We start from the raw sequence: 25,444 nt of genomic DNA, 5'->3' as shown, positions 1-25,444 counted from the left end.
CCATATTTTAGTTTTTCCTTTTGAATACATTATGGGGTTTTACGTACAGAATAATGGTGGAAATTTTTTTTTTTTTATTTAATTTCAGCACAAGGCTGAAAGGGGTACTCCCAAGGAAAACTTTTTTTTTTTTTTAATCAACTGGTGCCAGAAAGTTAAACAAATTTGTAAATCACTTCTATTAAAAAATCTTAACCCTTCCAGTACTTTTTAGGGGCTGTATACTAAAGAGAAATCCAAAAAGAAATGCATTTCCTGTGATGTCCTGACCACAGTGCTCTCTGCTGACATCTGCTGTCCATTTTAGGAACTGTCCAGAGAAGCTTATGTTTGCTATGGGGATTTTCTCCAGTTCCTAAAATGGACAGCAGAGGTCAGAAGAGAGCACTGTGGTCAGGACATCACAGGAAATGCATTTCTTTTAGATTTCTCTTTAGTATACAGTCCCTAAAAAGTACTGGAAGGATTAAGATTTTTTAATAGAAGTGATTTACAAATCTGTTTAACTTTCTGGCACCAGTTGATTAAAAAAAAAAAAAAGTTTTCCATGGGAGTACCCCTTTAACAAAATGTGAAAAAAGTGAAAGGGCCTGTAGAATTATAAATGCATTTTATATAAAAATATTGTACCTTCATTGTTTTCATACACCCGTATAGATTGTTTATAAAATTGTCCTTATTTTGTATAAAAATGCACAAAATCAAAACTTTACTGCATGCTAGAACCAGGCCTGCAGCATTGAATAGCCATGAAAGAAACATAATTGATTAGCATATATATATATATCTTCTCTGATGGACTATTGAAAATTCATCTTCATTTAAATAAACAAGCCATAAATAAACAAGCCATGAGGGTGGCAAATTATTAGCTTACCTGATCAAAGAGTCCCATTGCTAACACAGGAAGTGATGTGTACACAATATTAAAAAGTGTAATAAACCACTGGTCATAAACGGTCTGGAAAAAAAAAAGGTTGTAAATTGTCTTATTTCACAAAAGCAAAATTTGCTATAATGAGCAGGAACATAAATATTTCTGCAGAGTAGAAAATCTTATCTATATACTAATCTGAATTTGGTAAACTAGCCATGAATGGGCATGGACCATTATTATTGTGTGCTGTATTATGGAATTGCTCTTTATGCAGCTAGCATTTCCTATGTGTCAGGATGGAGTGCAGGAATCACTGGCAGCAGGGACGAACACTGTTGGAACAATGCCAGTAGTAGATCACTGTTGAGTCAATAATCAATTTTTGCATTTTTACAACACCCTGAGACATTTAAATGTAGAAATACTACTCTGCAATTCTCTTTACAGTTTATCTTGCAGATTTGACCCCAGTGAGGCTGTGTTTAGGCTGCATACAGCAGTACCACTACCATGGTAGAAAAATAACAATAGCACTGCACCTAATCCTTAGTTTATAAACTTTGACAAAAAAAAAAACAAAAAAAAAAAACAATACTATGGAGAAGATTTATCAAAACCTGTGTAGAGCAAAAGTTGAATCAGATCACTTCTTTTAATTTTCAGAGGCCCTTTTTTAACCCCTTAAGGACTCAGCCCATTTTGGCCTTAAGGACTCAGACAATTTAATTTTTACGTTTTCATTTTTTCCTCCTCGCCTTCTAAAAATCATAACTCTTTTATATTTTCATCCACAGACTAGTATGAGGGCTTGTTTTTTGCGCGACCAGTTCTCCTTTGTAATGACATAACTCATTATATCATAAAATGTATGGCGCAACCCAAAAACACTATTTTTGTGAGGAAATTAAAACGAAAAATGCAATTTTGCTAATTTTGGAAGGTTTCGTTTTCACGCCGTACAATTTATGGTAAAAATGACATGTGTTCTTTATTCTGAGGGTCAATACGATTAAAATGATACCCATTATTACTTACTTTTATATTATTGTTGCGCTTAAAAAAAATCACAAACTTTTTAACCAAATTAGTACGTTTATAATCACTTTATTTTGATGACCCCTAACTTTTTTATTTTTCCATATAAGCGGCGGTATAGGGGCTCATTTTTTGCGCCATGATCTGTACTTTTTTTTTATACCACATTTGCATATAAAAAACTTTTAATACATTTTTTATATTTTTTTTTTTAATAAAATGTATTAAAAAAGTCGGATTTTGGACTTTTTTTTTTTTCGTTCACGCCGTTAACCGTACGTTATCATTAACATTATATTTTAATAGTTCGGACATTTACGCACGCGGCGATACCAAATATGTCTATAAAAAATTTTTTTTACGCTTTTTGGGGGTAAAATAGGAAAAAACGGACGTTTAACTTTTTTATTGGGGGAGGGGATTTTTCACTTTTTTTTAACTTTTACTTTAACATTTTTTTACATTTTTTTTTACACTTGAATAGTCCCCATAGGGGACTATTCATAGCAATACCATGATTGCTAATACTGATCTGTTCTATGTATAGGACATAGAACAGATCAGTATTATCGGTCATCTCCTGCTCTGGTCTGCTCGATCACAGACCAGAGCAGGAGACGCCGGGAGCCGCACGGAGGAAGGAGAGGGGACCTCCGTGCGGCGTTATGAATGATCGGATCCCCGCAGCAGCGCTGCGGGCGATCCGATCATTCATTCAAATCGCGCACTGCCGCAGATGCCGGGATCTGTATTGATCCCGGCACCTGAGGGGTTAATGGCGGACGCCCGCGAGATCGCGGGCGTCGGCCATTGCCGGCGGGTCCCTGGCTGCGATCAGCAGCCGGGATCAGCCGCGCATGACACGGGCATCGCTCCGATGCCCGCGGTTATGCTTAGGACGTAAATGTACGTCCTGGTGCGTTAAGTACCACCGCACCAGGACGTACATTTACGTCCTGTGTCCTTAAGGGGTTAAATGAAAGAAGAAATCTAATTGGTTGTTATGGGCAACTGGTCAACTTCTGCACAGGTTTTTATAAATCTCCCCCTATTTATTTATGGCTCTATATATCAATATCAGAAACATAGAGTAATATTTTAATATTTTATTGTTTGCGTCTTTAACCTCTTAGGGACGCAGGGAATATACGCCCCCGTTCCAGAATCCTTAAGGACTCAGAGCGTACAGATACGCTGTTACGCCGAGCGCTCCGGGTTCCCGCTCCTCCCCGGAGCGCTCGCTTCTCCCCCTCCGCTGCAGCGCTCCGGTCACGTCCTCTGACCCGGGGCGCTGCGATCCTGCTGCCAGCCGGGATGCGATTCGCGATGCGGGTAGCGCCCGCTCGCGATGCGCACCCCGGCTCCCCTACCTGACTCGCTCCCCGTCTGTTCTGTCCCGGCGCGCGCGGCCCCGCTCCCTAGGGCGCGCGCGCGCCGGGTCTCTGCGATTTAAAGGGCCACTGCGCCGCTGATTGGCGCAGTGGTTCCAATTAGGGTTATCACCTGTGCACTTCCCTATATTACCTCACTTCCCTTGCACTCCCTTGCCGGATCTTGTTGCCTTAGTGCCAGTGAAAGCGTTCCTTGTGTGTCCCTTGCCAGTGTTTCCAGACCTTCTGCCGTTGCCCCTGACTACGATCCTTGCTGCCTGCCCCGACCTTCTGCTACGTCCGACCTTGCTTCTGCCTACTCCCTTGTACCGCGCCTATCTTCAGCAGCCAGAGAGGTGAGCCGTTGCTAGTGGATACGACCTGGTCACTACCGCCGCAGCAAGACCATCCCGCTTTGCGGCGGGCTCTGGTGAATACCAGTAGTGGCTTAGAACCGGTCCACTAGCACGGTCCACGCCAATCCCTCTCTGGCACAGAGGGTCCTCTTGTTCCAAGAACTGTCTAAAACCGGTTCCCAATAACCCTTGCCGTAACTCTGTGGTTCCTCCAGTAACCGGTCTCCCTAAGGCCTATATGGACTTCGCGGATGTTTTCTGCAAAAAACAAGCTGAGACTCTACCTCCTCACAGGCCTTATGATTGCCCTATCGACCTCCTCCCGGGTACTACTCCACCCCGGGGCAGAATTTATCCTCTCTCTGCCCCAGAGACTCTTGCCATGTCCGAATACGTCCAGGAGAATCTAAAAAAGGGCTTTATCCGTAAATCCTCCTCTCCTGCCGGAGCCGGATTTTTCTTTGTGTCCAAAAAAGATGGCTCCCTACGTCCTTGCATTGACTACCGCGGTCTTAATAAAATCACGGTGAAGAACCGCTACCCCTTACCCCTCATCTCTGAACTCTTTGATCGCCTCCAAGGTGCCCACATCTTCACTAAATTGGACTTAAGAGGCGCCTATAACCTCATCCGCATCAGAGAGGGGGACGAGTGGAAAACGGCATTTAACACCAGAGATGGACACTTTGAGTATCTGGTCATGCCCTTTGGACTGTGCAATGCCCCTGCCGTCTTCCAAGACTTTGTCAATGAAATTTTTCGTGATCTGTTATACTCCTGTGTTGTGGTATATCTGGACGATATCCTAATTTTTTCTGCCAATCTAGAAGAACACCGCCAGCATGTCCGTATGGTTCTTCAGAGACTTCGTGACAACCAACTCTATGCCAAAATTGAGAAATGTCTGTTTGAATGCCAATCTCTTCCTTTTCTAGGATATTTGGTCTCTGGCCAGGGACTACAGATGGATCCAGACAAACTCTCTGCCGTCTTAAATTGGCCACGCCCCTCCGGACTCCGTGCTATCCAACGCTTTTTGGGGTTCGCCAATTATTACAGGCAATTTATTCCACATTTTTCTACCATTGTGGCTCCTATCGTGGCTTTAACCAAGAAAAATGCTGATCCCAAGTCTTGGCCTCCTCAAGCAGAGGACTCCTTTAAACGACTCAAGTCTGCCTTTTCTTCGGCTCCCGTGCTCTCCAGACCTGACCCTTCCAAACCCTTCCTATTGGAGGTTGATGCCTCCTCAGTAGGAGCTGGAGCTGTTCTTCTACAAAAAAATTCTTCCGGGCATGCTGTCACTTGTGGTTTTTTCTCTAGGACCTTCTCTCCAGCGGAGAGGAACTACTCCATCGGGGATCGAGAGCTTCTAGCCATTAAATTAGCACTTGAGGAATGGAGGCATCTGCTGGAGGGATCAAGATTTCCTGTCATTATCTACACCGACCACAAGAACCTCTCCTACCTCCAGTCGGCCCAACGGCTGAATCCTCGCCAGGCCCGGTGGTCTCTGTTCTTTGCCCGATTTAATTTTGAGATTCACTTTCGTCCTGCCGATAAGAACATTAGGGCCGATGCTCTCTCTCGTTCCTCGGATGCCTCAGAAGTTGATCTCCCTCCGCAACACATCATTCCACCTGACTGCCTGATCTCCACTTCTCCTGCCTCCATCAGGCAGACTCCTCCAGGAAAGACCTTTGTTTCTCCACGCCAACGCCTCGGAATCCTCAAATGGGGTCACTCCTCCCATCTCGCAGGTCATGCGGGCATCAAGAAATCTGTGCAACTCATCTCCCGCTTCTATTGGTGGCCGACTCTGGAGACGGATGTCGGGGACTTTGTGCGAGCCTGCACTATCTGTGCCCGGGATAAGACTCCTCGCCAGAAGCCCGCTGGTTTTCTTCATCCTCTGCCTGTCCCCGAACAGCCTTGGTCTCTGATTGGTATGGATTTTATTACTGATTTACCCCCTTCCCGTGGCAACACCGTTATTTGGGTGGTCGTTGATCGATTCTCCAAAATGGCACATTTCATCCCTCTTCCTGGTCTTCCTTCTGCGCCTCAGTTGGCTAAACAATTTTTTGTACACATTTTTCGTCTTCACGGGTTGCCTACGCAGATTGTCTCGGATAGAGGGGTCCAATTCGTGTCTAAATTCTGGAGAGCTCTCTGTAAACAACTCAAGATTAAATTAAATTTTTCCTCTGCATATCATCCCCAGTCCAATGGACAAGTAGAAAGAATTAACCAGATCCTGGGTGATTATTTGCGACATTTTGTTTCCTCCCGCCAGGATGACTGGGCAGATCTCCTTCCATGGGCCGAATTCTCGTATAACTTCAGGGTCTCTGAATCTTCCTCCAAATCCCCATTTTTCGTGGTGTACGGCCGTCACCCTCTTCCCCCCCTCCCTACCCCCTTGCCCTCTGGTCTGCCCGCTGTGGATGAAATTTCTCGTGACCTTTCCACTATATGGAGAGAGACCCAAAATTCTCTCTTACAGACTTCTTCACGCATGAAGAGATTCGCGGATAAGAAAAGAAGAGCTCCCCCCGTTTTTTCCCCTGGAGACAAGGTATGGCTCTCCGCTAAATATGTCCGCTTCCGTGTCCCTAGCTACAAGTTGGGACCACGCTATCTTGGTCCTTTCAAAATTTTGTGTCAAATTAATCCTGTCTCTTATAAACTTCTTCTTCCTCCTTCTCTTCGTATCCCTAATGCCTTTCACGTCTCTCTTCTCAAACCACTCATCCTCAACCGTTTTTCTCCCAAATCTGTTCCTCCCACTCCTGTTTCCGGCTCCTCGGACGTCTTCTCGGTCAAGGAGATTTTGGCTGCCAAAAAGGTCAGAGGGAAAAATTTTTTTTTAGTAGACTGGGAGGGTTGTGGTCCTGAAGAGAGATCCTGGGAACCTGAGGACAACATCCTTGACAAAAGTCTGCTCCTCAGGTTCTCAGGCTCCAAGAAGAGGGGGAGACCCAAGGGGGGGGGTACTGTTACGCCGAGCGCTCCGGGTTCCCGCTCCTCCCCGGAGCGCTCGCTTCTCCCCCTCCGCTGCAGCGCTCCGGTCACGTCCTCTGACCCGGGGCGCTGCGATCCTGCTGCCAGCCGGGATGCGATTCGCGATGCGGGTAGCGCCCGCTCGCGATGCGCACCCCGGCTCCCCTACCTGACTCGCTCCCCGTCTGTTCTGTCCCGGCGCGCGCGGCCCCGCTCCCTAGGGCGCGCGCGCGCCGGGTCTCTGCGATTTAAAGGGCCACTGCGCCGCTGATTGGCGCAGTGGTTCCAATTAGGGTTATCACCTGTGCACTTCCCTATATTACCTCACTTCCCTTGCACTCCCTTGCCGGATCTTGTTGCCTTAGTGCCAGTGAAAGCGTTCCTTGTGTGTCCCTTGCCAGTGTTTCCAGACCTTCTGCCGTTGCCCCTGACTACGATCCTTGCTGCCTGCCCCGACCTTCTGCTACGTCCGACCTTGCTTCTGCCTACTCCCTTGTACCGCGCCTATCTTCAGCAGCCAAAGAGGTGAGCCGTTGCTAGTGGATACGACCTGGTCACTACCGCCGCAGCAAGACCATCCCGCTTTGCGGCGGGCTCTGGTGAATACCAGTAGTGGCTTAGAACCGGTCCACTAGCACGGTCCACGCCAATCCCTCTCTGGCACAGAGGGTCCACTACCTGCCAGCCGGCATCGTGACATACGCCCTGCGGTTTTCTGGTCCCCGCCGGGATGGATGCCTGCTGAAATCATTCAGCAGGCATCTCGTGACACTGCCGAGGGGGGCGCAAATTGACGGTCAATTCAGAACGGCGATCTGCAGGAAAAAGAAGGTGATCGGAGGTGTAATACACACCACCAATAACCTTCAATACTGTACTGGGAGGTAGCAGTGTTGCCACCCCCTAGAACAGCCGTGATTGGTCTTATTTTATATTTTTGTTCAGTTAGGTGATGGGTTAGGCCGGGTTAGGGTAGGGCAGGTAGTCAAGCACCACACCACACGCAGCGCACACACAAATAAAGTTTTCCCCACACATACACACATACCCCCACCCCCAATAAAGTAGGGAAATTGCCCACAGGGCGTTTTCAGCGGAGATGGCATTTGCCACATTGCCAAATTTTTGTTATCTTCCTCGCCCTCCTCATCATCTAGTGATGATAGGCAACCAAGGCAGCGGAGACGCTGCCATGCGGTACCGCAAACCTCCTCTGCTCCTGACCCTGTGCCCCATGCTAGTGCGAGTGACCCTGGTGCTCGTACTAGTCAAACCCCCAGCCAGTTTACTGGTGCCCCATACTGGTGAACTTGTCTAGACTGAGCCAGCGGACCACGAGCCTGTGATTCATGAGTTTGTTGGCAATTGACATCGTCGGGTTCACTGAAATGGACTATTTTAGTATTTTTTCAGTGACGACTTTGTCAATCTGATGGTTGACCAGAAGAACTGTACGCCCAACAGTTCGTCGCCGCAAACACAGGCTCCTTTTTAGATAGGGCCAATGGCTGGTTCCCAGTTGATGCAGCCGAAATTAGGACATTTTGGGGCCTTGTGCTGCATATGGGCCTAGTTAAAAAACCCAGTGTCAGGCAGTACTGGAGTGGGGACGTCCTCTACCAGACCCAGTTTCTACAGTATGGCCATGACCCGTCCCCGGTTCGAGGCCATTCAGAAATGTTTGCATTATGCTGCTCCCAAATTTTGGGAGGGCTATGTCACTGGGAGGGAGGTCTCTATTGATGAGACTCAGGGGAGACTCAGCTTCCGGCAGTACATTCCCACTAAGCGGACAAGATATGGTGTGAAGATTTATAAACTTTGCAAGAGTACACTTGCAAGTTTATAGTGTATGAGGAAAAATGTTCCTGTATTGAACCCCCAGAATGTCCCCCCACTCTGGTGGTTAGCGGGAAAATCGTTTGGGACCTTTTGCACCCATTGCTAGATAAGGGTTACCCCCTTTACGTGGATAACTTTTATACTAGTATCCCTCTGTTCATATCCCTCGCCGCCTGATCCACAGTTGCTTGTGGGACAGTCCGGAAGAATCATAGAGGCCTTCCGGCCCATTTCCTACACACACCTATCCCCCGGGGCGAGTCCCGTGCTCTTACCCATGAAAACGTGTTGCTGGTCAGGTATAAGGATAAGAGGGATGTCCTTATGCTGTTCACAATTCATGGGAACCGCAGCACCCCTGTCCCTGTGCAAGGTATCGTGGGACCGGTCCTCAAGTCTGATTGTATTCTGGTAAAAGGGGAGAGTTGATCTTTCTGATCAAGTCCTCAAGCCATATAATGCCATGCAGAAAACATGGTACAAAAAAGTTGCGCTCTACATGGCACAGGTGGCCATGTACAACTCTTTTGTACTGTCCCAGTACCCTGGCAACACAGGGATATTCCTGCAGTTCCAAGAGGAAGTTCTAAAGGCCCTAACCTTTGGTCACTGCCAAAGAGCGGGCCAGAGCACCTCTGGAACTGTGGGCACCCGGATCGTCCCCAGCGAACATTTTCCAGGTGAGGTCCTGAAAAGAAGGGATGATCCCAAAAAAAAAAAAATGCAGAGTGTGTCACAGGAGGGGGATTCATAAGGACACCACCACTCAATGTGAAACTTGCCCCAATCATCCGGGCCCCTGCATTAAAGAAAAGATTGCTTCAGGGAGTATCACACTTCCATGGAGTTCAAAATGTTTACTCCCTTTCCCTCATTTTAATTTCCCAGAATTTTACTCCAATGTACCAGTCCAGAGTGCATTGTCTTATAAATTTTAAACCAAAGCACTCCCAACCCCCTCCCCACCCCAAAAAAAATGTACAAAACTAATCTTTTCCAATACCCCTTATAATATATATATATATATATATATATATATATATATATATATATATATGTATATATTTTTCCTCCCCCAAAAAGGGTCATGGGACACAGAGTCAACAGCATTGGGGATTTACAAGTTTCCTCAAATGTTCTGTAACTGTGTCATGTGTGGGTGCTTCTTTTTTATATTTTCCACTGAATGTATGTAACAGTCAGCCACTGGCTTGCCATAGGCCTCAAATGCAAACAGACATCTATGACTTATGAGCCTTGTTGTGCGCCCGACCAGCATATTACCCCATATATAGATGTATTTCCATAGTCAGGAGAAAAAGCCCAATTTCTCCCATTACCCCTTGTGAAAATGATAAAAATTGGGTAACCCCAGCATTTTAACTGTGTCATGTGTGGGTGCTTCTTTTTTTATATTTTCCACTGAATGTATGTAACAGTTAGCCACTGGCTTGCCATAGGCCTCAAATGCAAACAGACATCTATGACTTATGAGCCTTGTTGTGCGCCCGACCAGCATATTACCCCATATATAGATGTATTTCCATAGTCAGGAGAAAAAGCCCAATTTCTCCCATTACCCCTTGTGAAAATGATAAAAATTGGGTAACCCCAGCATTTTAGTGTAAAAATATCAAATGTTTCATTTTAAGGCGCACTGTTAAAAAAAATTGTGAGGTGTAAGTACTCACTGTACCCCTTGTTACCTTCCTTGAGGGGTGTCACTTGCCATTATTTTTATATTATATGTCAGATCCTCGGCCTTTGCAGTGCAAAGCACCACTTTAGGCCTCAAATTTCATTGGTGCTGTCTCACTCCTAAGCCCTTTTTTGTACCCGCAGAGAGCTTAATGTCCACATATGGGGTATTTCCTTATTCTGGAGAAATTAGGCTACACATTCTGTGAAGTTTATTTTTCTATAAATACTTGTGAAACTAAAAAATCTGGGTTAATACCAGCAATTCAGTGATAAGTGATTTTTCACTTTTACGGTCCACTGATCAAAAAACATGTGAGGTGCAAGTACTCACTGTACCCCTTGTTTCCTTCCCTGAGAGTTGTAGTTTCTAAAATGGTAGCACATGTGTGTGTGTGGGGGGGGGGGGGGGGGAAGGTTCTGTTGTTCTGGCACCATAGGAGCTTTGTAAATGCACATGGCCCACAACTTCAATTCCAACAAACTTCTCTCTCCAAAAGCCCAATGGCGCTCCTTCTATTCTGAGCCCTCTAGTGCGCCTGCAGAGCACTTTAAATCCACATATGGGGTATTTTCTTTCTCAGACGACATTGCATTACACACTTTGGGGGCCTTTTCCCTTATTACTTCACCTGAAAATTAAAGATTTGGAGTAACACACTCATTATAGTGTAAAAATCACATTTTCACTTTTACGGCCCACTGTTCAAAAAAACCTGAGGTGTGTAAGTACTCACTATAACCCTTGTTACATTCCTTAAGGGGTGTAGTTTCCAAAATGGTGTCACATGTGGGGGTTTCTTCTGTTCTGGCACCATGGGAGCTTTCTAAACGCACATAGCCCCTGACTTCAATTCCAGCTAAATTCTCTCTCCAAAAGCCCAATGGCGCTCCTTCTGTTCTAAGACCTGAAGTGCGCCAGGAGAGCACATTACGTCCACATATGGGATTAAAATTTTTGGGTCCATGTTCTCCTATTACCCCATGTGAAAATGAAAAATTTGGAGTAATACCATCATTTCAGTGTTAAGAAATCAAATTATTAATTTTCTTGTACAAGTTCAACGCAAAACCGTCAAACACCTGTGAGGTGTTAAGGCTCACTATACCCCTTGTTACGTTCATTGAGGGGTGTAGTTTCCCAAATAGTGTGCCATGTGGAGTTTATTTTTTATTTTTTTGTTTTTGCTGTTCTGGCACCATGGGGGGTTCCTAAATGCAACATGCCCCCCAAAAACCATGACAGCAAAATTGGCTCTCCAAAATCCCACAGTTGCTCTTTCCCTCTTGAGCCATGTTGTGAGCCCGCAGAGCACTTCACGTCAACATATGAGGTATTTCCATACTCAAGAAAAATTGGGCTATAAATTTTGGGGGCTTTTTCTCCCTATATCCCCTGTAGAAATGAAAAAAAAATGGGGTTACATGAACATGTTAGTGCAAAAAATAAAGATTTAGATTTTTCTTCTCCACTTTGCTGCTATTCCTGTGAAACACCTAAAGGGTTAACAAACTTTCTGAATATCATTTTGAATACCTTGATGGTTGCAGTTTCTATAATGGGGTCATTTATGGGGTATTTATTACAGGAAAGCCCCTCAAATCCAGTTCAAACTTAACTGGTCCTTGAAAAAACTCAGATTTAGAATTTTTCATGAAAATTTTGAATATTGCTGCTATACATTGAAGGCCTCTAATGTCTTCAAAAAGTAAAAACATGTCAACTTTATGATGCCAACATAAAGTAGACATATTGTATATGTGAATCAATATATAATTTATTTGGAATGTCCATTTTCCTTACAAGCAGAGAGTTTCAAATTTAGAAAAATGCAAAATTTTCAGAATTTGGGGATTTTTCACCAAGAAAGGATGCAAGTAACAACGAAAACGTACCACTATGTTAAAGTAGAATATGTCACGAAAAACATTCTCAGAATCACAATGAAAAGTAAAAGCGAAAGTTATTAAGCGAGAGTTATTAATGCATAAAGTGACAGTGGTGAGAGTTGCAAAAAAGGGCTGAGTCCTTAGGGTGAAAATGGGCTGAGTCCTTAAGAGGTTAAAGATCAATAATATTTTCATCCTTTTTTTTTTTTAAATAATAATAATAAAAGGGCATCAGGACCAAACTTCCCTAAATAGGAGAACATGAAATCATCTTTGTATTACTTCTTTTACATGCACACAGTATTATAAGCAGGCAATCTCATTTTATCGCTTACTATTCTTAGACCTTATGTGTTGAAGGGTGATGCAGCCATTAGCAATACATCATTGAACCTATTTGCCTATTTTGGTGTCCTTTTGAATCAATAAAATGCATTTGTGCCTGCCAAAGATTCTATTTTTATAAAGACCAACATGGCTGCTATAGCTTTATCTGTGTTTGATAGTCTGAAAGACTCAGTTGTTAATGCACGCCAATGTTATTTCATTAAAAAAACACCCAAGAAGATATTTCTTCTAAAACACAATTCCTTCCCAGACTGGATAATTAATTTCAGACTTTAAGGGAACAGTTTTAATCTATGAGGTGCTATCACTAACAAATTACGACTAGTCTCTTCTGGAAAAACAGACCGTATGCTGAGGCCAATACTGATAAGGGGTACTTCGGTGGAAAACGTTATTTTTTATTTTTTTTTTAAATCAACTGGTGCCAGAAAGTTAAACAGATTTGTAAATAAATTCTATTAAAAAATCTTAATCCTTCCAGTACTTATTAGCTGCTGAATACTACAGAGGAAATTCTTTTCTTTTTGGAACACAGAGCTCTCTGCTGAATCATGAGCATAGTGCTTTTCATGTCTCTCTCCTTAAACCACTCATCCTTAACCGCTTCTCTCCTAAGGTTGTTCTCCTACTCCTGTCTCCGGGTCCTCTGACATCTTCTCGGTTAAAGAAATTCTGGCATCCAAGACGGTCAGAGGTAAAAAAAAATTTCTTGTAGATTGGGAGAATTGCGGCCCGGAGGAGAGGTCATGGGAACCCGAGGACAACATCCTTGACAAGGACCTTATCCACAAGTTCTCGGGTTCTAAAAAGAAGGGGAGACCAAAGGGGGGGGGTACTGTTACGCCGAGCGCTCTGGGTCCCCGCTCCTCCCCGGAGCGCTCACGGCGTTCTCCTGTTCGCAGCGCCCCGGTCAGACCCGCTGATCGGGTGCGCTGCGATAATGTCCCTAGCCGGGATGCGATTCGCGATGCGGGACGCGCCCGCTCGCGGTGCGCATTCCGACCCGCTTACCAGACTCGTTCCCCATCTGTGCTGCTCCCTAGGGCGCACGCGCTGGGTCTTTGCGATTTAAAGGGCCGGTGCGCCACCGATTGGCGTATGGGTTTTAATTAGTGTCTTCACCTGTGCACTTCCCTATAATACCTCACTTCCCCTGCACTTCCTTGCCGGATCTTGTTGCCATTGTGCCAGTGAAAGCGTTCCTTGTGTGTTCCTAGCCTGTGTTCCAGACCTCTTGCCGTTGCCCCTGACTACGACCCTTGCTGCCTGCCCTGACCTTCTGCTACGTCCGACCCTGCTCTTGTCTAATCCCTTGTACCGCGCCTATCTCAGCCGTCAGAGAGGTTGAGCCGTTGCCGGTGGATACGACCTGGTTGCTACCGCCGCTGCAAGTCCATCCCGCTTTGCGGCGGGCTCTGGTGAAGACCAGTAGCAACTTAGAACCGGTCCACCGACACGGTCTACGCCAATCCCTCTCTGACACAGAGGATCCACCTCCAGCCTGCCGAATCCTGACAGCCACTTTCCAAGAAAGGAGGCGGAGAGACACCTCTCTAAGGGGCTCAAAGGGTTCACCCTGGTGTCCGATAAGGAGGAGCAGCGTGCGCCACTCCTTGCATGAAGGTCCGGACAGGAGACTAGAAAACAGGGGCCGAAACCTGACCTTTAAGAGAACTGAGAGACAACCCCAGTTCCAACCCCGACTGCAAAAAAAGGAGAGAAGAGGGGGAATCGAGAAGGTCACCGGGGAGAAGTCCTGAGCTTCACACCAACGAAAATAAAAACGGCCAAGTACGGTGATAAATTCGTACGGAGGAGGTCTTACGAGCCTAGAGCATGGTGTGAATGACTTGGGAAGAGAACCCGCAGGCCCTCAAAACCGCGGTCTCAACCGACACGCCAACAATGCAGCGACTGTAAATTAGGGTGGCAAGAGGACCCCAAGAGGGTAGGACTGGGCGGAGCGGAAGGCGCAGAGGAGCGCCGTCCAGGAGCCTGACTACGTCGGCGAACCACGACCTTCGTGGCCAATCTGGAGCTACCAGAAGGGCGAGGACGTCCTATGCCTTGAGCTTCCTCAGCACCCTAGGAAGGAGCGGAAGAGGAGGGAACAGATAAGGTAGGGCTAACCCCGCCCAAGGAATCACTAGGGCGTCCACGTCCAGAGCCTGAGGGTCCCGGAACTTGGACACAAACGGAAGGATCTTCCGATTGTGCTGGAACGCGAAGAAGTCCACGTCCGGAAGGTCCCAGAGGTCGCAGAGCTGCACGAAGACCTCTGGATGAAGAGACCACTTGCCGGGGTCGGACCGACTGAGGAAGTCCGCTTCCCAGTTGAACACTCCCGGAATGTGTGTCGATTATGTACACCACGGCCGTGGCGTTGTCCGACTGAATGCGGACAGGGCGAGACTGAAGACGGCCTCCCAATGAAGAAGACAAAGAAGAATCACCCGTTATTCCAATATGTTTATTGGAAAAAGGGGTCTCCAGGGGAGACCAGAGTTCCTGGACCATCCAATCCCTGAACACACCGCCCCAGGCCGACAGGCTGGCAACCGGTGTAACAACCGCTAGAGAAGGGGAAGAAAGGACCGCCCTTGGAGAAGAAGGGGGGAGCGGAGCCACCAGAGCAGAGACAGACGGACCCTGCGAGGGAGAACAATCTGACGATCGAGGGACAGAGAAAACCTGTTCCATCGAGAGAGAATCGCCAGTTGAAGGGGGGCGGTAATGAAACTGGGCAAAGGGTACGGCCTCCATAGTTGCCACCACCCGACCCAGGACGTCCATACTGGGCAAATGGAGACTGACACCTGGGTCCGAAGGGGGCGGACCCCCGACCAGAGCGCCAGACGTTTGTCCGGCGTAAGACAAATGCGGGCAGAGGCCGTCGAATCGAAGGCCAATGAAGGTTAGAGACTGGGTAGGACAGAAGACCGACTTGCCCCAGTTGACCATCCACCCGAAGCGAGTCAGAGAGTGGAGAGTGATGTCCAGATTCTCCAGAGTATGGGCTCTGGTCGGAGCCTTGATGAGAGGGTCGTCACCGAGATTCCCCTCGAACAAACAGGCCCAACACTGGCGCAAGGGTCTTTGTAAGGACCAGAGGAGCCGTGGCCAAACCAAAGGGGAGGGCCACGAATTGAAAGTGCCCCTCCGGAAACGCAAGCGGAGGTACCGATGATGGCCCGGAAATATTGGCACGTGGAGGTAGGCATCCTTGATGTCCACCGATGAAGGTAGCTCCCCTTGTTCCAGGGACGCCATCACCTAACGGAGAGATTCCATTTTGAAGTGGTGCATGATGAGGTAACGGTTGGATTGGTCGCACAGAACCCGTCCATCTTGGGGACCACAAAAAATCTGAATAGAACCCCGAAAAACGTGCCCCTGGAGGAACGGGGACGATAACCCCCTGGAGAAGCAGAGACTAGAGAGCCGCTCAAAATTGCCAAGCCAGAGGGGGAGACCGGGGGGCCCGGGATCGAAAAACGCGATTTTGATCCAGTAACCGTTGGACACCACATCCCTGACCCCAGAGTCCTGAATGTGGGAAGTCCAGATGTCTCGGAAAACAAGACGACTTCCCACCCGAAAGAAAACACGGGTGAGGGCCTCACTTCAGCAGAAGTAGGCTTGCAGTTGGCCGATTTGGGTGCAAAACGGTCGGTCCGGTTGGAGTCCGATTTGCAAACCGGGCGTGCCCGGCACGAGGGAGCCTTCTTGTCCCGCGAGGGCGCCTGCCCGGACCCTTAGCTGGAACCAGAGGTCCAAAATGACCGAAAGGAAAAAGGAAGAAGGGCGAGCCTTATTTTGAGGTAAGAAGGAACTCTTACCTCTAGTTGCCACAGAGATAATCTCATCGAGGCGGTCGGCAAAAAGGCGGCCACCCGGAAGGGAAGTTCAGAGAGAGACCTTTTGGAAGCGGCATCCGCATTCCAAGCTTTAAGCCACATCAAGTGGCGGAGAGCCGCTAGGTGACCCACAGCAAAGGCAGAACAACGGGCTGACTACGTGGAAGCTGCGCACAGAAGTCCCCAGCTTTAGAGCATTGGAGAGCCAAAGCAGATAAATCCTCTGGTGGGGGGATCCCGCTAAGATATCCTGATGGAGCTTTTGGCACCACTCCGAGAGGGCCTTGGACACCCATGTCGAGGCGAAGATGGGAAGAAGAGAAGAGCCAGCTGCCTCAGAAGCAAACCTCGCTAAGGATTCTACCTTCTTGTCCATGGGTCCTTGAAGGCAGCGGCAACTGCCAGAGGCAGTGTAGTCGCCCTAGAGATCCGGGAGATTGGTGGATCCGCTGAGGGAGGGAAAACCACCTTAGCGACAAGGTCCTTGACAAATGGATAACGTTCTTGGATTGTCTTGATTCCCGGGAATCTCTTGTCTGGATGTTTCCATGCAGATTCCAGAATGTCGTCAAAGTCAGCGTGAGAGCTGAACCTTTGAGGTGCTGGCTTAGCACGATGAAAGGATACTTCTGGATAGACATCCAAAGATCCTGGGTCCTCTAGATGAAGGGTGTCTCTTATGGGTGTCACCAATGAGTACACCATTGCAATTGAGTCCCAGCGGTCCTCTGAGTCAGATGCCGGCTCGGAAGCCTCGTCCACCAGTTCACCAGGGGAAGTGAATGAGTAGAGGCAGTCCTGGAGGGGGGCGACCCTGACCAGGTACGCAGCTCTGGCGTGGCAAAGTGGCGACTCCGAGAACGTCCTCTAGAGGAGCGACGTTTGTGCCCAGATAATAGGGAGGGGCGGGACCCGCGAGGGGAACGCCCACATCTATCCGAAGACTCAATGGAAGAGTCAGACGAGGCACCCCTAGCACGCTTGTGAGAGTGTGAGGTACGAGGGGACGAAGAGCAGGCCCTCTCAGAGGTCCTGCGCCAGCCACCGAACGGGAGACTTGGGACAAGTCAGCCATACACTGGGTCAGAGAAGAAACCCAGGCTGGAGGAGCAGCTGAACCCACCGGGACCGAAGGGGCATCAGGGGGTCTGGGGGAGCAGAGGAGCAGGCAGAGCAAGCGGGCTCAGCGGAGCCAGGCATCTTGGTATTACAGTGCTTACAGGTATAGTAAGTCACTAAATTCCCAGGTTTCTGTTTAGAGGGATAAACAGCCCTGGGTACAGACATAATGGGGCACTTTCTCACCCAGATCTGTGTCCCCTGTCAGCTGCAGAGAGGAGAAATTGCACCGTGCAGCTAGCTAGACTCATAAGGCCAGCCAATAGGGAGGGAGGGGCGTGCCTGGAGCAAGGCACGTAGTAACTGACCCCTAAACACAGAAAATCGCGCTGATTGGGCGCTGCTTCGTGCCTCTGAGAGCTCCCCCCCCCCGGTCAGTGGGCGAAGCTACAAGCGTCGAGGAAGAAGTGTCATGGCACCCGCTCCTTGTCCCGAGCGCCCAACTGTATATGCGCTCGGGGCAACGGAGCGGGGGGTAAGAGTGCCGGCAGCCTCTGCCGGCGAAATGAAAGTAAAACTTAGCCAGAAGCGCCCGGCTCATAACAGCGCCGCGGCTGCAGCCGCGTATAAGGCGCTGTAAAGGGAGAAATATGCGCTCGGAGGCGGCCAGAGCAAATGAAGTAAAACATCCCCCCTGAAGCGCCCGGCTCATAACAGCGCCGCGGCTGCAGCCGCGTATAAGGCGCTGTGAAGGAAGATATAAGCCGGCGCTGAGAGCACTCAAACTGAAAAGCGTCGCGGCTGACAGCCGCATATGAGGCGCTAAGTAGTGTCCAAAAAAACACACACCACACACACACAAAAATTTTTTGTAATATATGCCCCCTTAGTGAAACAGCTCCCCCAGCAAATGCAGCCCCTGTTAAAAAAAAGCCCCAAAAAACTGAGGTGGGCCAAAACAGGGGGTCTCCAGAGGTTGCGAGGCTGTACCTGTGGAAAAAGGTACTTACCCCAGTCAGAAGAACTTACCTAATGGAGTCTTCACTGTTCAGCCAGCTTATGGTCCCTGCATCACGCCTGGCTGCTATGCGCGAGCGAGGTGAGCAGAGACATAGGGGGACCCTGACCCATGAGGTACCACCCAGGCGCTGACCGTTGACGGGGGGGGGGTTAATAGCGCATATACGCAATGTCTGTGCCCCCTTACTCGCAATGGGGAAACAGGGAACCGCAGTCCCTGAGTCCCCACCTGAAAACAGAAAGAAAAAGGAATTTAAAAAAAAATAACACGTCCCTATATTAGGAAAACAAAAAACAAAAGACCTGGTCTGGATAGCCCAGACCAGTCCACCTCCTTCAGACACTAAGATTAAACTGAATAGCTCAGAGCCTGAAGGCGGGTATATCCTGCTGGGAGGAGCTGACTTTTTTTGTTACCATAGTGTCACATCTCCTAGAGACAGCAAGATACACCCACGGTCTGTGTTCCCCAATGGAGCCGATAGAGAAAAAAACACTATCAATAATACTAGAACTGACATACAAGTAAGCAGGAGGAAAAAAAAAAACAATATTCCAGGTATCTCAACATGATATAGCATGAATAATACGAGAATGGAGAAACAGTGAGGTCTTTATCCTTGCTAGGAAGTTGTGGGGGAAAATGGGCTTTGGGGTCAAATCATAAAAACTAAGTTTGCATGGATGCCAAATAGAGTCAAAGGACTTTAAATATGCCTCTACCAAGCTATTGTTCCCTTGTATAAAAGGGAAAATCTAATCACTGTAGTTAATTCTTCTGAATTAGGTGATTTTTGAGGTTTTCAATGTTTGGTTAAAGGAGATATATCATGCATAAAAACATATACCCTATCTGCAGGATAGCAGCGGCTGACACACCCCATCCATATATCTCTGTAGGAGAGCTGTTTGGCTATCTCCGGCTTTCCCTTAGAGATATATGGAGGGGGCATGTTGGCGGCCGCTTTGTGCGGTGGTCGACACACTCTGTTCCCGGGAAGTGAGGGGACCCCGTACAGGAGATTGCGAGGGGGTCCCAGTGGTCGGGCCCCCCCCCCCCCGCGATCTAAAACTTATCCCCTATCTTTTAATGCATGATACTTCTCCTTTAAAAAAAAATTGCTTTGATTATTATCTAACAAAGGGGAATTCTATATTGCGGTTTAACCACTTGCGTTCCTATTAGTAAAAGTATCAGTTGAGGGTTAATTGTATATTTTGGAGAAAAATATGTTGAAGCATGTTGCTAACTGGTAACCAGAAAGAGGCTATAACTAGACAAGATCAAACAATGTGGTATTTATGGCTCCACAATTTCACCAACATCTAGGACTGCTTGATGGAAATATTCTGCATAATCTGAATGGCGTAGGCATTGATTCCTGCATGGATTCCGGTGGAATACAAATGTTTTCAAATTAAATGGTGCCAGAAAGTTAAAAAGGTTTGCAAATTACTTCTATTTAAAAATCTTAATCTTTCCAGAACTTATCAGCTGCTGTATGCTACACAGGATGTTGTGTAGTTTTTTTCAGTCTGACCACATTGCTCTCTGCTGACACTTCTGTCTGTGTCAGGAACTGTCCAGAGCAGGAGAGGTTTGCTATGGGGATTTGCTCCTGCTCTGGACAGTTCCTGACACAGACAGAGGTGTCAGCAGAAAGCACTGTGGTCAGACTGTATAGAACTACAGTGATCCCTCAACTTACAATGGTCTTATCTGGGCCATTGTAACTTGAAACCAGACTCAACATACAATACTACGGACAGTCCAGATCTGTAAAACGTGTCAGTGGCTGGAAAAACTGGCCAATCGGAATGGGTATTTCACCGGTAAAACCACTGTATTTCTAAAGTACATGAACTGACTGGCTGTTTGGTAGCGACTGCTACAGTACAGGGAGGTACTACATGTATTGTACTACTCTTTACCTGTGCCAGGGAAAGCTGCTCCAGGTGGAGGCAGCTCCAATTTACTTTTTTAGGACATTGTGTGTACTGTAAAGGATCCTGAAGAAGCTCCTGTGCTCTACATTGACAGTGATTTACAGCTTCCAGCAGCTCTTTCTTACTTTTATATGTAAGGACTCTCTTTATCTGTATTAGTTATCAACTTATTTTTCTTTAATCCTCACATTTTCCGATTTTTGGATGACATTTCGGGGGCTTCACAACCAAATTACCAGGTTTCAATAGAGTTGTGGTCTCAACATACAATGGTTTCAACATACATTGGTCATCCTGGAACCAATTAATATTGAAACTTGAAGGAACACTGTACACAATTTTCTCTGTAGTATACAGCAGCTGATAAGTACTAAAAGGTTTAAGATTTTTAAATAGAAGTAATTTATAAATCTGTTTAACTTTCTGGCACCAGTTAATTTAAAACATCAGTTTTCCAACAGATATTACACATATTAGACACAAGAGTTTAAACAACACCTGATATAAAATTCAAACTATAATTTTATTATGAGTACAGATTTAAAAAGACATATAAGACGCAATATGGAAAAGTGCTGTAATAGTCAACCAGTACAAAAAAATGGGGCTTACAAAAGGGTTGCTATATCATAGTAACCACAGGCTATCTTATGAAAAAAGTGCATATATTAGCAGCATTTGCTGGGGTAGTGTATCTGTAGACAGGTACATCTGACAATACTAAATCTAGCACTCAGAGGTACCATCATATATAGGTTATTCCTTGGTTAAAAGTAATAAGTATACACAGGACCAACAAAAGTGCAAATGGAAGGGAGAGGTAGATGTATACCATATCAGAAATACCCTCATAAAACATATTTTTCTCCTTAACCCCTTAACGACGAAGGACGTAAATGTACATCCTGGTGAGGTGGTACTTACCGCACCAGGACGTACATTTATGTCCTAAGAATAACCGCTGTTATCGGAGCGATGTTATCATGCGCGGCAGGTCCCAGCTGTTGATCGCAGCCAGGGACCCGCCGGTAATGGCGGACACCCGCGATCCCACGGATGTCCACCATTAACCCCTCAGATGCCGTGATCTGTATGGCAGACGGAGGTCCCCTCACCTGGCTCCGCTGCCTTCCTGGAGTCTTCTGCTCTGATCTGCCTTCCCGCAGACCAGAGCAGAAGATGACCGATAACCCTGATCAGTGCTACATCTTATACATAGCTCTAAACAGGGGACTATTAAAGTGTAAAAATAAAAGTAAAAAAAGTAAAAAAATTTGAAAAAAACCCTCCCCCAATAAAAACGTAAATTGTCCCATTTTCCCTATTTCACCCCCAAAAAGTGTTAAAAAAATATTTTACATACATATTTGGTATGTAAATATCTGAACAATTAAAATAAAATGTTAATGATACCGTACGGTGAACGGTGTGAACGTGAAAAAAAAAAGGCCAAAATAGCTGCTTTTTTATAACATTTCATTCCCAAAAAAAATCAAATAATAAAAAATGTATAAAAAGTTTTATAAAAGCAAATATGGTATCAATAAAAAGTACAGATCACGGCGCAAAAAATGAGCCCTCATACCGCCGCTTATACGGAAAAATGAAAAAGTTATGGGTCTTCAAAATAGGGGGATTTTAAACGTACTAATTTGGTTAAAAAGTTTGTGATTTTTTTTGAAGCGCAACAGTAATAGAAAAGTATGTTATAATGGGTATCATTTTAATCATATTGACCCAAAGAATAAATAACATGTCATTTTTACCGTAAATTGTACGGCGTGAAAACAAAACCTTCCAAAATTAGCAAAATTGCGGTTTTCTTTTTAATTTCCCCACACAAATAGTGTTTTTTGGTTGCGGCATACATTTTATGGTAAAGTGAGTGATGGCATTACAACGGACAACTGGTCGCGCAAAAAACAAGCCCTCATACTAGTCTGTGGATGAAAATATAAAAGAGTTATGATTTTTTGAAGGCGAGGAGGAAAAATCGAAAACGCAAGAATAAAATTGTCTGGGTCCTTAAAGGGGTTCTCCGGTGCTTACACATCTTATCCCCATCTTATCCCCTTCCGTAGGCTTGCATTGAGGGGCGGAGCGTGACGTCACTCCGGGGACTGATTACAAACAGGGGGCCGCGTGCATGGTCACGGGCGTCCCCAGCGACGGGACTCCCGCGATCGGGCATCTTATCCCCTATCCTTTGGATAGGGGATAAGATGTGTAAGCACCGGAGAACCCCTTTAAGGCCCAAATGGGCTGCATCCTTAGGGGATTAATAGAGGTTAATGGCACACATTAAATATCTCATACCATAAAAGTACCTGTAACAAAGGTGCAGCAGTGTAGAGTAAATGTAGATGTAAACAGAATACATACATTGATAGCACAAAAAACTATTGTAAACTACTCAATCTTACCCATGTGGGATAGCAGCTGCTATCCCACATGGGTAAGATTGATTAGTTTACAATAGTTTTTATACTGTACACTACTGCTTATATTATAATTACACTATTTACCACTTGTAATTTGAACCTATGTTGCATCATATAATATTAGAACTCACCTGTGCTGAGAAACCACAGAAAAATCCAAACCAGAAATGCACTAGTGTAAAGGCAAAATTTTTATAGAAGAAGTAGCAAAGGAATTTACACATGCGAAAGTACGACCAGCGCCCATGAACTAGCAGCAGTCTTTGTAGGTACCTAAACTGAGCAAATGAGTAATCACTGGCTAAAACTGCCTGCATGCCCTCCTGTCCGCTGATGCCAACACCTATGTGAGCACCTGCAATCACCAAAAAAAAAAAAAGACAAAAGTTAGCAGAGAAAGGAGATTCTCTTATAAGAAAGTTATGAGCAATAAAAAAAAAAAGAGAGAAAAAAAGGAGTGAGACTAAGTAGTGCCTCCTACACAGGATATGTACAATGTGTAAGCACCAAACCACCAGGTGGATGCTCACTTGACTGGGTTGTGTGAGACACAACCACTATACTTGCATGTTAGCAGCTAGTGACCAACAGGGGTCCTCTCAATCCGCCTGGAGCACAAGGTCAGCGTGCAGGGCAAACAGCAAGTAGGATCCCATGCTCAACCTCCAAATGAAGATTAATCGTTTTTATTTTGTATAACTAATACATTTTGGGGCTTAAAAGGAATACCCCTTCATTAGAGTACAATGATTTATTGATATGTGATGAAGGGGTAATTCTGTAAGCCCCCAAAAGTGTTATTGTTGGACAAAACAAAATCTATTCCTCTTCATCTAGAGGTTGAGCACTGATTCCTGTATTTTGTGATATCTGCATTTAAAAATAAATAAAAAATAAATACATCTCTCATCTTTAGTTACTATACTTTCTGACAAATTACAGCTAAGTTTTATTCAATGTTCTAGGGCTGCTTTAGAATGACTTAGGTCATGTTTACACTTTCAGGATGTTGTTTGGGTTTACGAGCAGATTCTGTGGCTAAATTTGGACACAACCTGCTGACATTCCACTGCAATGAACATACCCTTACTTTCATTCAACCAGTGTAATGAAGAAACAGTTTTCTGCTTTACAGCCGGCTCCCTCTCATTCTAGCTGTTCCTGTCTCATGGTGATGGAGACAGTTTATCCGCACATCTCCCAGTCTTATTCCCACCCGCGCTGCACATCTCCACCATCCGTCCGCTAGCTGCTGCAAGACTACAACCCCCAGCATGTCCCCACTGTAAGGGCATGGTGTGGGAGTTGTAGTCTTGCAACAGGTAGCAAATGGCAAATGTGCGGCACGGGCAGGTGGGAGAAAGGCTGTGGCTGCGAGTGGAGATGTACGGAGAAAGTGTGTCCCTGTCCCCCTGAGAGTGTGTAGCGATGGATGGAGTGAGAGGGAGCAGGCTGTAAAGCAGAAAACAATGTCCCTGTGTGGAGGGTCACATTCCGCTACAGGCCACAGTTCTCTTCATTACACCAACTCCAGGTACTAACAATTGGTGTGTTGCATTAGTGATTGAAAATGTCACCTGGGGGTGGTTGGGTATGTGTTCTCTTGATTTATACATAGCTTACTTTAGTAGTTTTAATACTATGAATAAAAGCAAGAACATATGGGGAAATTCATCAAGACCTGTGCAGAAGTAAATGCAACCATTTTGTCCATTGCAACCAATTTCATTGATTGTTTTAAAAGTGATCTGATTGGTTGCTATGGGAAACTTGCCAGCATTTCCTCTGCACTGTTTTTGATAAATCTTCCCAATAATACTGGAATATGGACTTATTAGCTTAGTTTACCAAGAACTTTTCCAGTATAACGTAACAATTTTTTAATTTTTGCATTTATAGAGCATCAACAGTTTGGTGCCAGTTTCAGACAAAAGATGGCTTATCATACCCTACCAACTGGCATTTTTATTGGCCAAAATGGCGCATTAGGGTGAATGATTTTGCTTGTACTGTATTGCAGTTTTCATACTCCCTCCCAATACACATTTTTAGTTAGATAATGTGTAAAGTCATGAGCTATTTCGCCATATGTTTTCTTACACTGTACTAACAGTATCAGGCACAGTATTAACAGTATGAGTAAATGGATGGTATGGCATCCTCTTGTGCTAAGTGTAGATGTCTGCAAAAGACCGCCACTTTCTCCAGTCAAAGTGTTTTTTCAGTGTTCTCCAGTCAAATTTTCCATTCTGCTTCCAGTAATTAAATTCTAACATTTACAGTGATATTCCCACCAGGATATGCCATAAAGTCTGAATTATGCAGATGCCCTCTCTGGACCTACTGTAGCTCAAGAAAAGAAAGTAAATGGAGAGGTGGCCACACACATCAGGTGGGAATACCCCTTTAAATGAGAATACCTGTGCAAGTACCATTTTATGGTAGCATACGGGTTGCCACTCATTTGCAGAACTTCCTATTAAGACATTTACTCAAATGCTATGTGTAAACATTATTTGGTTTGTTTAAGTACAGGGAAGAATGTGGCACTCATCTGAAAATATTGTAGCTTTATTCAGCACAATAATATACAGAACAGGGGGGACAAACAGAGAACATGGGCGCACAAAAATGTGTGGGCCAGAGAAAGTGGATTTCCTGCTCCGAACGGCTGTCGCCCTTTCTGTTCACCTGTTGTCTG

General features: G+C 45.9%; 1 protein-coding gene across 6 annotated transcripts in view; it reads right to left on the bottom strand.

Moving 5' to 3' along the window:
• ATP8B4 (ATPase phospholipid transporting 8B4 (putative)) overlaps positions 1-25,444 on the bottom strand; it is a 517,140-nt gene that overhangs the window by 58,486 nt on the left and 433,210 nt on the right. For all 6 annotated transcript variants that reach the window (XM_056572217.1, XM_056572215.1, XM_056572212.1 and 3 more), the window contains 2 exons: positions 22,875-23,098; positions 878-961 (listed from right to left, as the gene is read on the bottom strand). In XM_056572217.1, the coding sequence (XP_056428192.1) occupies positions 878-961; positions 22,875-23,098 (308 nt within the window). The remainder of the gene's footprint in view (positions 1-877; positions 962-22,874; positions 23,099-25,444) is intronic.

Source organism: Hyla sarda, chromosome 4, assembly GCF_029499605.1.
Source record: "Hyla sarda isolate aHylSar1 chromosome 4, aHylSar1.hap1, whole genome shotgun sequence".
NCBI classification, from domain to species: domain Eukaryota; kingdom Metazoa; phylum Chordata; class Amphibia; order Anura; family Hylidae; genus Hyla; species Hyla sarda.
This window is presented reverse-complemented; position numbering and strand designations above follow the sequence as displayed.